Source organism: Diorhabda sublineata, chromosome 10 (genome assembly GCF_026230105.1).
Source record: "Diorhabda sublineata isolate icDioSubl1.1 chromosome 10, icDioSubl1.1, whole genome shotgun sequence".
NCBI classification, from domain to species: domain Eukaryota; kingdom Metazoa; phylum Arthropoda; class Insecta; order Coleoptera; family Chrysomelidae; genus Diorhabda; species Diorhabda sublineata.
Genome location: NC_079483.1, coordinates 8,707,269 through 8,719,378, shown reverse-complemented (window position 1 = coordinate 8,719,378; position 12,110 = coordinate 8,707,269). Strand labels below are relative to the sequence as shown.

The 12,110-nt window shown below is 32.9% G+C and overlaps 2 protein-coding genes across 3 annotated transcripts; one reads left to right on the top strand and one right to left on the bottom strand.

Moving 5' to 3' along the window:
• The first annotated feature begins 2,444 nt into the window (after nt 1–2,444).
• On the top strand, nt 2,445–7,621 carry LOC130449435 (mucin-2-like). Of its 2 annotated transcripts, XM_056787245.1 has the most exons (3): nt 2,445–2,608; nt 4,614–5,486; nt 6,027–7,621. In XM_056787245.1, the coding sequence occupies exons 1-3, from the start codon at nt 2,554–2,556 to the stop codon at nt 7,451–7,453; spliced, it is 2,355 nt and encodes a 784-aa protein (XP_056643223.1). In that variant the 5' UTR covers nt 2,445–2,553; the 3' UTR covers nt 7,454–7,621. The 2 variants fall into 2 exon arrangements, with proteins under 2 accessions (XP_056643223.1, XP_056643222.1); XM_056787244.1 differs by having other exon boundaries at nt 2,519–2,608; nt 4,614–7,621.
• A 385-nt stretch (nt 7,622–8,006) lies between these two features.
• Nucleotides 8,007–10,479, bottom strand: LOC130449436 (uncharacterized). The gene is made up of 2 exons (XM_056787246.1): nt 10,278–10,479; nt 8,007–9,673 (listed from the first exon to the last, which is right to left on the bottom strand). Exons 1-2 carry the CDS (start codon nt 10,345–10,347, stop codon nt 8,016–8,018), a joined length of 1,728 nt encoding a protein of 575 aa, XP_056643224.1. The 5' UTR covers nt 10,348–10,479; the 3' UTR covers nt 8,007–8,015.
• Nucleotides 10,480–12,110: the final 1,631 nt, after the last annotated feature.

The following is a 12,110-nucleotide window of genomic DNA, read 5'->3' as shown; positions in this document are numbered from 1 at the left end:
CGATTTCTCAGAAACGACGTAAACAAATAACCGAAAAAGTTTACAAAAAAAAAAAAAAATAACGTCCAGTTTTATATTGTCAACATTTATTTCGACATAAAACATTTTATTTAGGTCAACCACTTCATCGTTTATAATAGACACGATAATATAGAGGGCGTCTCATAAATAATCACGGTCACATACTAAATCACTGGAAGGGTACTACAAGGTTCAATGCTAGGGCCTCTCTTATGTACTGAAACTGATTTTGTCGAAGGACGCGTGTCTTGTAGCGTTAGCTGGACCACTTCAAGCAGCAAACAGAGTCCGTAGGTGTAAAAGCTTCTGAAGAAACATCTTAACTCCACCTAATCTGAACCTTGGAGGTCCAAACATAGAAACAAAACTTTACATTACCATTTGGGCCGACGTGTTGTAGAGTTACCAGCGCATTTTTCACAGTGCTGGGGGTCGCGGTATGTGCTATTTCAGGAATGCTCCCCATCGGAGTGTTATCTTAAGAAAGAAGATCATTCTATTGGCAGAGAAGATCAATTAGACCGAGCTTGATAGAACATCGATTGTTGGCAAAACACCTCGATCAAAGGAAAATGGATTCAACAGCTTGTCCCGCGGTTAATCTGGATTAATCGGAGCCTTGGTTAATTACTATCTGACCCAAATGATTTCCAAACATGGATGTTTTAGGGAATACCTTGAAGATACTTTTCACATGCCCAAAAATATGTTGGAAGCTATGTTGTCATCAGAAACTGTACGTACATTCGCAGCTGTCATTTCGACAGGTCCTCTTCGTCGTTTGGTTAGGCTAGGTCGTAAGGAAGATACTGGGAGGTTTCATCTTATGTTTCAAGGTCAAATTTTTATATATTTTTAAATTATTCTTCAACGATCATGAGAGAAACTATTTATCCAAATACTGAAGATCAGATCCGTTGATACCTCTTCGATTACTATGGATAAAAAAGAAAGGAGCTCATTGGACTAAATAGTCGCCTCTATCCATCCTATTGGAACTTTTATACAGTCAGAAATGATGTTTCATTTGATCTTTGTCCCAATTAAACATCGTCTCTTCCTGAAGGTACAAATTTGCTTTTAAACGGTCCGCCTCGTGAATGAGATGAAATTTACAAAAGGGGAGATGTTATAGAAAATATTTTTTGTCCTTCGCGTTTCTACTGAGCATTAAATACTTATATAATATAGGACAAACAAATTATCTTTTGAAATAATTTGCTTATCTTAGAAATTGAATGCACCTATTTGTTTGTTCGTTATATCAATGATGAATATTGCGAAAACATATTAGTTCGGTTTATTTTTATGAAGTACAGTCCCGAGAATCATTCCAACAAATATATTATCAAATTGATGCCGTTTTTCAATCAATAGAACCATTTGAAAATCGATGAAGCATCACCGAGCCTAAGGTGATGCTTCTATTATTTTATTGATATCTGGCTTAGTAATTTTATCGGTATTTTATTAAAATAGGGTGGAATTTCGAAATTATTTTTTTGGGTACAAACTGCATACAGTCCAGGTCTAGTAGAAGAAACATTCAAAGATATTTCGAAAACTAGACGAAGCTAGCAACAAAGGAGGGAGAAGATTTCTTTGCACCAATCGACTCGACCTTTTTTGAGCAAATCTCGACAGTCAAATTGAATGTATCCGATTGGAACTAATGCCCAAATATGACTGACGATCTTACAATGTCAGTTCATGTACAGCATCGATTTTTTTCTGGCACAAAAGCCGATTTTTGAGTCTGAGTTTTTCCATATTATTTTGATTGCGAAATAATCGTTGATGTTAGTTCTATTAAATGTTTTCTAGCTTTCCTTTTGCTGAGGAGAATATGAGGAGTAGCAGCTCCAGGGTTTTGGCAGAGGTCGACCAAATGAGGTGACGACTCAAGAAATGTTGAAGAAAATCCACAAAACGGCACTAATTGGTCGTCGACTGAAAGTACGCGATCTAGCAGACGTAGTAAGAAATCAGTGTTTGCTGATGGTGATTCCATCGAGTGTTTCACAGAAATAAAGTCCAGTTTTAGCGCTGTTTCATAATCATGGATGAACAGTGGGTCCATCAGCAATCAAAACAATGGACTGAAATGATAGAACTGGCCCTAAAGAAGACAATGCTGTAGGTTTTTTTGGGGTAATTTCCATCATCAGTTATTACATTGGTCGAAATTGATGAATTAAAGTTTAAATTACTACATCAAACACCTTATTCGCCAGATTTATCCCTCTCGGATTATTTTGTGTTCCCGGACTTAATAAAATAGTATCGAACTTATTGATAATCGTTGGGAAAAGTATATGGAGCTAAAATGAGATTACGTTGAAAAATTGCGATAGGTACTTCACCAAGGTAGTAATTTATGATTGTGACTCATTGATTAACACCGTAAATATAATATTAACCGTAATAGTAAAATGATAATATTGATAAGATGATAAACCCTATAAAATACCCTACATAAACCTCGTTCGCTGATTAAAAATAAATGCAATTGTTGAAATTAAAGAAAAAACTATGAACCGGTTGATATTAGTTTCGATTTGTGTTTGTGTGTTGTGTACGTATGGAAGTAAGTAAAAAAAAATAATTTTTAGACGTCAAATCGATCTATAGAATTGTAAATACAAACTATATCCTTCAAATAAGGGGTGTTTTTATTAAAGCAAATATTTACGAAACTTGAGAGAGACTTGAACGTTTTTTCACCAAAAAAATTTTTCGGGAATGATTGCCTCGAAATTTTTCAACGAAATCTCAGATATTCCACCATTTCCACGATTTCCAACTAAATATCTCTAAAAGGGTTGAGAATTATATTGTAAAACCCCTTGCTATATACGAGGTGTGGCTATAAAATAACGAAACTAACGCTGCTACAGAAAAATGTCGCTGAAGATTAACGATTGTCAGCTGTTTAACCTGAAGCCTACTCTTTCGAATGCGATGTCTACCATGTCTGTAGACAAATCAGTGTAGCCGTGGTCTTCGTTTGTATAGAGACTATTTGTTTAAAATGACCGAGAAGCTGTTGAAAACGATTCACGTTCGGGTTTCCTTTCACGTTTGATCTGAATTAGTATTTGTGTGATTTCGCACTGTCCGTTAAGAGATTTCGATTACAACATCCCAGCGATAGACCACCCAACTTATTCCCCGGATCTGGCACCGTGCGACTTCTACCTCATTCCTAATATCAAATCCGCATTAAAACAAAACACAGTTCGACTCCGTTGGAGCCGTGAAAGAAAAAGCAGCGCTCGTTCTGAAGGAATTGACAGAAAAAGACTTCCTGCACTGTTTCCAACAATAGAAGATTCACATGGAGCGATGTAGGGATAAATATTGAAGGTTATGATAAATAAATATATAAAATATCGAAATAATATGTTTTATATCATCAGTCTCGTTATTTAATAGCTATAGTCGTTTTCATCAACAATTTAGCATTAACATTGCGTTAAATTTTAACAGTGTATCGTCACCATTTTGTTTTTCTATTTGCTAGTTTTTAAACAGCCTGTTTATCAACAACAAAAGAGGCATGAAATTCCGGCTAGCGTAGGTGTGATTTGATGTTATTTTCTAATTGATTTCCATGAAAATTTCTTCTACAAAACAATTCGAGATTACGTCAACAATCGTTTTGCAAAACTTGGTCTTGTTTTTGGGCTTACAAGCCTTTTGCTGGTCTTGGTCTTAGTCTACCAAGCTTTTTGCCGGTCTTAGTCATGCAAGCCCTTAGCTGGTATTGGTCTTAGTCTTGCAAGCCTTTAGCTGGTGTCGGTCTTAGTCTTGCGAGCTTTTAGCTAGTTTTGGTGTTGCAGACCCACAGCTGTTCTTGGTGTTGTAGGCCCACAGCTGGTCTTGGTTTTAGTCTTGCAAACCTTTAGCTGGTATCGGTCTTATTCCTGCAAACTTTTAGTTGGTATCGGTCTAAGTCTTGCAAGCCTTTAGCTGGTTTTGGTCTTAGTCCTGCGAGCTTCGGCCAAAGATCTAAAAGAAAATCAATTTTGAACTTTTTATCTATTTCATTCACTTTTCTTTTAGTAATTTTATCACTAGGACAATCTCTTTTGTATTCTTTGAACGTCTTTATATTTTTCTAAGCTCTAATGAAAACTACATCGACAAACGTTCAGATTTTAGTATCAAAATTCTGTAGAACATCCAATGATTCACCTCGTATATGATTTTCTGTAATAAAATTGATGATTTCATATATTTTTTTTCTAAAGAAATCCAATAAAATTTACGAATATGATACATAAAAAATATGACTGCGTCTATTTTAATCTATATTTCCAAAAGATTCATATAAATATATTTAAATAAATAAATATATTGTTGTTAGTGTCACGAATTAAAGAACAAAGCGTTGTTATTGTTTAGATTTACGTTCCCTTTTGGTAGGTAAATGGAATGAGGAAGGAAAATATGATTGTTTTTCCCATATTCGATTGACCTTCAGTAAAAACTGAGGATACCATTGCTTTAGACAGAAGAATTAATTTTAGTAGAGCAAAAAAAAAAGATTTGTTTATTGTCTTGCCTTTTAATCGATATTTTAATTTCAGATCCTGTGACGATAACCTTGGAAAACTCAAATACAACATCTGAATCAGCTACCACAATAGATGATTCAACAACTAGCGCTACAACTAACAGTTCAACAGATACAACAAATGATTCAATAACTAGCGCTACAACTGATAGTTCAACAGATGAATCAACAACTAGCGCTACAACTAACAGTTCAACAGATACAACAAATGATTCAATAACTAGCGCTACAACTGATAGTTCAACAGATGAATCAACAACTAGCGCTACAACTAACAGTTCAACAGATACAACAGATGAATCAATAACTAGCGCTACAACTGATAGTTCAACAGATGATTCAACAACTAGCGCTACAACTTATAGTGCAACAGATACAACAAATGATTCAATAACTAGCGCTACAACTGATAGTTCAACAGATGAATCAACAACTAGCGCTACAACTAACAGTTCAACAGATACAACAAATGATTCAATAACTAGCGCTACAACTGATAGTTCAACAGATGAATCAACAACTAGCGCTACAACTAACAGTTCAACAGATACAACAGATGAATCAATAACTAGCGCTACAACTGATAGTTCAACAGATGATTCAACAACTAGCGCTACAACTTATAGTGCAACAGATACAACAAATGATTCAATAACTAGCGCTACAACTGATAGTTCAACAGATGAATCAACAACTAGCGCTACAACTAACAGTTCAACAGATACAACAAATGATTCAATAACTAGCGCTACAACTGATAGTTCAACAGATGAATCAACAACTAGCGCTACAACTAACAGTTCAACAGATACAACAGATGAATCAATAACTAGCGCTACAACTGATAGTTCAACAGATGAATCAACAACTAGCGCTACAACTAACAGTTCAACAGATACAACAGATGAATCAATAACTAGCGCTACAACTGATAGTTCAACAGATGATTCAACAACTAGCGCTACAACTAACAGTTCAACAGATACAACAAATGATTCAATAACTAGCACTACAACTAACAGTTCAACAGATACAACAAATGATTCAATAACTAGCGCTACAACTGATAGTTCAACAGATGAATCAACAACTAGCGCTACAACTAACAGTTCAACAGATACAACAAATGATTCAATAACTAGCGCTACAACTGATAGTTCAACAGATACAACAAATGATTCAATAACTAGCGCTACAACTGATAGTTCAACAGATGAATCAACAACTAGCGCTACAACTAACAGTTCAACAGATACAACAAATGATTCAATAACTAGCGCTACAACTGATAGTTCAACAGATGAATCAACAACTAGCGCTACAACTAACAGTTCAACAGATACAACAAATGATTCAATAACTAGCGCTACAACTGATAGTTCAACAGATGAATCAACAACTAGCGCTACAACTAACAGTTCAACAGATACAACAAATGATTCAATAACTAGCGCTACAACTGATAGTTCAACAGATGAATCAACAACTAGCGCTACAACTAACAGTTCAACAGATACAACAGATGAATCAATAACTAGCGCTACAACTGATAGTTCAACAGATGATTCAACAACTAGCGCTACAACTAACAGTTCAACAGATACAACAAATGATTCAATAACTAGCACTACAACTAACAGTTCAACAGATACAACAAATGATTCAATAACTAGCGCTACAACTGATAGTTCAACAGATACAACAAATGATTCAATAACTAGCGCTACAACTGATAGTTCAACAGATGAATCAACAACTAGCGCTACAACTAACAGTTCAACAGATACAACAAATGATTCAATAACTAGCGCTACAACTGATAGTTCAACAGATGAATCAACAACTAGCGCTACAACTAACAGTTCAACAGATACAACAAATGATTCAATAACTAGCGCTACAACTGATAGTTCAACAGATGAATCAACAACTAGCGCTACAACTAACAGTTCAACAGATACAACAGATGAATCAATAACTAGCGCTACAACTGATAGTTCAACAGATGAATCAACAACTAGCGCTACAACTAACAGTTCAACAGATACAACAAATGATTCAATAACTAGCGCTACAACTGATAGTTCAACAGATGAATCAACAACTAGCGCTACAACTAACAGTTCAACAGATACAACAAATGATTCAATAACTAGCGCTACAACTGATAGTTCAACAGATGAATCAACAACTAGCGCTACAACTAATAGTTCAACAGAAACAACAACTAGCGCTACAACTAATAGTTCAACAGAAACAACAAATAATTCAACAACTAGCGCTACAACTGATAGTTCAACAGATGAATCAACAACTAGCGCTACAACTGATAGTTCAACAGATAAATCAACAACTAATAGTTCAACAGATACAACAGATGAATCAACAACTAGCGCTACAACTTATAGTGCAACAAATACAACAACTAGCGCTACAACTAACAGTTCAACAGATACAACAAATGGGTCAACAACTAGCGCTACAACTGATAGTGCAACAGATACAACTAGCGCTACAACTGATAGTGCAACAGATACAATAAATGGGTCAACAACTAGCGCTACAACTAATAGTTCAACAGATGAATCAACAACTACCGCTACAACTAACAGTTCAACAGATACAACAGATGAATCAATAACTAGCGCTACAACTAATACTTCAACAAACACAACAGATGATTCCTTACCTACAACTACCATTCGGACAACCACCACGACAAACAAGTTACCTACAACTACCATTCCGACCACTCCGACCAACGTATCCTCAGCATTCAGTATTAAGGAAGCTTATTTTGCAAAATATTTTGTTTTGTTGCTATCAATATTGTTAAGTGTTATTTCATTTTAAAGTAATTATTTACGTAAGGCAAAATTTCGTATTTATTCTCACAATTTTTGAAAATTTTGTTTCTAATATATAATTTTTATTTTAAGTGCGTTTGCTTTCGTAAAAAATATTTTTATCATAATGATAAAAATGCTTACTTAATGTCGAATAATAAAAAGAAAAGAGAATGACGAGTGTCATTTTGATTTATATTAATTTTTTGTCAAGTGCCCATCGAAAAATATCTAGAACTCGACGAAGAAGAAACTAACCGTTAAATTTGATATATTTATAGTGTGAGTCAAAGAAGATAAAGTTTTAAAATATCTACAAACTCATCACATAAAGTCAATAACAATTTTTATTATACAATCGGTGGTATAATTGTTATAAAGTGGGTAAATATCCTTTGATTGATGTCAGATATGATCTGAAGGTTTATTTTATAATTAACTATCTACCTATAGGAAAATATTTACTGGAAGTCTCGTTGAATTGAACTAACATATTTTATAAAATAAACGATAGATTATTTTATAAACTTTTGGAATGGTATTTATTGAATACAATGATAGAGTTTAGATTATTTATTATCATTTTTAAATTCCTTATGAATCACTGCATTGAAATTTGAATTTCGTAGAATCTTTGTGGTAGTTTCATCAGTTTTATCTTCAAAATATTCTTTTTTAATAGATTCTACAGCCCCTGAATAACTTTCTTCGTATCTATCTTCAACCTTCACATTTCCATTAGTTGTTACACTAAAATTGGCATAATCTTCTGGTCTAGCTGGCCAAGGTTTTCCTGGTTTAATCCTCGGAGGACGAGTCGTTCCCAAACCAGCAAAAGAAGGCCTATCAGATTTTGGTGTTGGTATTATTGAATTCGGATTATCACTTGAAGTTTGCGCAGTTTCTACAGACTCTGTTAAACTTTCTTCGTATATATCTTCAACCTTCACATTTCCATTAGTTGCAACACTAAAATTGGCGTAATCTTCTGGTCTAGCTGGCCAAGGTTTTCCTGGTTTAATCCTCGGAGGACGAGTCGTTCCCAAACCAGCAAAAGAAGGCCTATCAGATTTTGGTGTTGGTATTATTGAATTCGGATCATCACTTGAAGTTTGCGCAGTTTCTACAGCCTCTGTTGAACTTTCTTCGTATCTATCTTCAACCTTCACATTTCCATTAGTTGTAACACTAAAATTGGCGTAATCTTCTGGTCTAGCTGGCCAAGGTTTTCCTGGTTTTATCCTTGGAGGACGAGTCGTTCCCAAACCAGCAAAAGAAGGCCTATCAGATTTTGGTGTTGGTATTATTGAATTCGGATCATCACTTGAAGTTTGCGCAGTTTCTACAGCCTCTGTTGAACTTTCTTCGTATCTATCTTCAACCTTCACATTTCCATTAGTTGTAACACTAAAATTGGCGTAATCTTCTGGTCTAGCTGGCCAAGGTTTTCCTGGTTTTATCCTTGGAGGACGAGTCGTTCCCAAACCAGCAAAAGAAGGCCTATCAGATTTTGGTGTTGGTATTATTGAATCCAGATTATCACTTGAAGTTTGCGCAGTTTCTACAGACTCTGTTGAACTTTCTTCGTATCTATCTTCAACCTTCACATTTCCATTAGTTGTTACACTAAAATTGGCATAATCTTCTGGTCTAGCTGGCCAAGGTTTTCCTGGTTTTATCCTTGGAGGACGAGTCGTTCCCAAACCAGCAAAAGAAGGCCTATCAGATTTTGGTGTTGGTATTATTGAATTCGGATCATCACTTGAAGTTTGCGCAGTTTCTACAGACTCTGTTGAACTTTCTTCGTATCTATCTTCAACCTTCACATTTCCATTAGTTGCAACACTAAAATTGGCGTAATCTTCTGGTCTAGCTGGCCAAGGTTTTCCTGGTTTAATCCTCGGAGGACGAGTCGTTCCCAAACCAGCGTACCATGGACGATAAGATTTATATAAATTACCATGAGGTATATCATTGCCCAACTTCAAATTCAAAAAAGAATTTGCGATGAATTCATCGATTGGCTCATTATTCTCAGATATTAGAACTATGTGAATCCTGTCCGGTTTGTTCGACGTATTGGTACTCACAATAAATGTTTTATTCAATCGAATGTTACCAGATGGAGCTACAGTACCATTGAGGTTAGTTGCATTATCGACATCTGGTATATTAGTGTCATTTTGGTCTATATCAAGCGCCATCTGCTGATTATCTTCAGATTTCTCTGTAAATCAACCAAATTTTTAAGTTAGAAATTTTTGTTTTTGGAATATAAGTTTGGAAAAGTAGAAAATAAAAAACTGTACCCATATTTTGTTTTTTTAGATTTTTAAATGATTCTCACTCAAATTTTCCTACATCTTCATCTGTTATTAAAATAATTTACATCTAAAATTTATTTTTTAAATAAAGTGCACGTTTTAAAAAAATTTATATGAATTTTTTTTATATAAAACTTGAAATATTGAAAATCTACTTTATTTTCGATAAAAATTTCATTTTTTATGCACGTCCTTAATGAAATTCGATCTATCAAACACATGGTTGTAAGCCACGCTTTCAAAAGTTCGTTGACCTTAACATTCACTATAAACATTCCTCACGATAATGCTCCTCAATCGGTAAAATCAAAAAGTAAATTTCAAATTATTGTTTTAACAACATTTTCAACGAAAAAGTCTACAATTATAGTCTAATATTAAATATTACAAACTCTATTACCACGATATGGAAAACGGAAATTTTTTAGATACCCTGTATAAATATATATCAACAATTTCACTGTTTTATTATTATAATTAGATTTACAAAAGTATTTGCTTACTTACCTGTAATACTCATGGTAAATTCGCCATAAACTAACAATAATAATAACAACAAATGAACTAAATTACCCATTGAATGATAACAATTGCATTTGAAGCGAATCTCAAGTTCGAACCGTTTGTTGAAGTCAAAGAACCATTGCAAATTAAAAAAAAAAAAGCTAAAAAGAAGAAGCCAAAGAACAGGTTATGACTCAGAATATTCAGTCCAAATATACCGTAATTTGCGCTAAATATAGATTTGTTTTGTTTTCTTTTTAGGTTTTAAATAATAATACAGATTGTCCCAATACAATATAAACAACAATTGATCGTAAATCATCAATTTACAAATTATTGTTCGTTTCGACATTCTGTATGTTTACTAATAATAAAAAATTGTTTAATATTGTTGATTCAGTAATATTTTTTCAATGTAATAATCAACTTTTTAATCTATTAAACTACGATGTGTCTAATTAAAACGTTAAATTTTTTTTTTGCTAGTTAAGTATATTGAATACGTAGTTATATATTGTAATACTGGTTGCATAACGCGAATATTTCTAGAATTTGTCTGATTAAATGGAATATCTTTGAATCAAAAATCTGTTTTTTCCTACCTCTAGATATAAAATTTGTGAGAAATATTTTTGATAACAACTATATTATGATTCCGTTTGTACAATTTTTGATTATTTTTATCATTGAATATTGTGAGATTGGTTGCATAACTATCAGATTTCTTCTATATAGGAATGAAATATTTATAAAATGAAGGTTTGCATGTAGGATTTATTTTTTCATAAATTTCCTTTAATTTTTATCAAATATTGATTCTATAAAAGTATACTATAATTCCGTCTGTATAATCATGATATGTAAGTGGAATGTAAGACTGGTTGCATAGCTAGAAATTGGAAGTTTTTCTATAGTAGATTGAAATATCTTCGATTTGAAAATATTTTTTTGTGTAAGTTATATTTTTTTTACTAAATTAATAATTTCTACGTAATATATCCGATTATATTGAAGTATATCATGAAATTACGTATTACTTGATGTGACGTTTGATATTGTAAAGTTGGTTGCATAGCTACAAGTGTGCTAATATTTCCCTCATAGAATGAAATTATATATTTCATTTAAAAATATATTGCAATTAATTTTGATTTTATTATATTTTTTTTCTGCATTTGAAACTTTTAAGATAATTATACAATTATTCCTATTTAGTAAACTTCTCCTTTCAATTCGTAAAACTGGTTGCATAACTAGAAATTATATGACATAAGGATGTTCAAATTTTAATCATGTCAAATTTCTCTAAAATGTCTTTTTGAAACGTACTGTATATAACAATGATGCTATTATAAAATAAACATTCTTTTCATATCAAAGAAGTAACACGAATTCTTAATATTTATTGAAAAAAAAATCAAATATCTTTTTTTACATAATATTTATTAAAGAAAATAAAAAATTCGTGTACGTCTATGTAGTTTACACAACAATGATCTACATTTTGATGATAAAGAATAGAATAAAGGAATTGTAACAATTACCTTTCTGATTGACCTTGTTCGGGTATTACCCAACTCGTATAATAAATAACGAATAAGTATTAATAAATATTCAAAGTGGTGGCCATATATTTTCTCGGTATCTACCCGGATCAAAAATGAATCACAATATCGACTGATAACGCAAAATCAATATTTCCAGTACCACATTTAATTTTAAAGTACTATCCAATTTAAATATACGGAAAATTTTAATCAAACACATTTCAACATTAATATATTATTGGAAAGTGAGTAGTTAAGACAAAAATATTTTTTTACATTTAATTTAATA

What these genes read in the sequence shown, in the direction of transcription:
- LOC130449435 (XM_056787244.1), top strand. Translation starts at nt 2,554, where the DNA reads ATGAACCGGTTGATATTAGTTTCGATTTGTGTTTGTGTGTTGTGTACG. An exon ending in TGTGTTGTGTACGTATGGAA is followed by an intron (nt 2,609 to 4,613) that starts GTAAGTAAAAAA and finishes TTTTAATTTCAG; the next exon opens with ATCCTGTGACGATAACCTTG.
- LOC130449436 (XM_056787246.1), bottom strand. Translation starts at nt 10,347, where the DNA reads ATGGGTAATTTAGTTCATTTGTTGTTATTATTATTGTTAGTTTATGGC. An exon ending in ATTTACCATGAGTATTACAG is followed by an intron (nt 9,674 to 10,277) that starts GTAAGTAAGCAA and finishes GTTGATTTACAG; the next exon opens with AGAAATCTGAAGATAATCAG.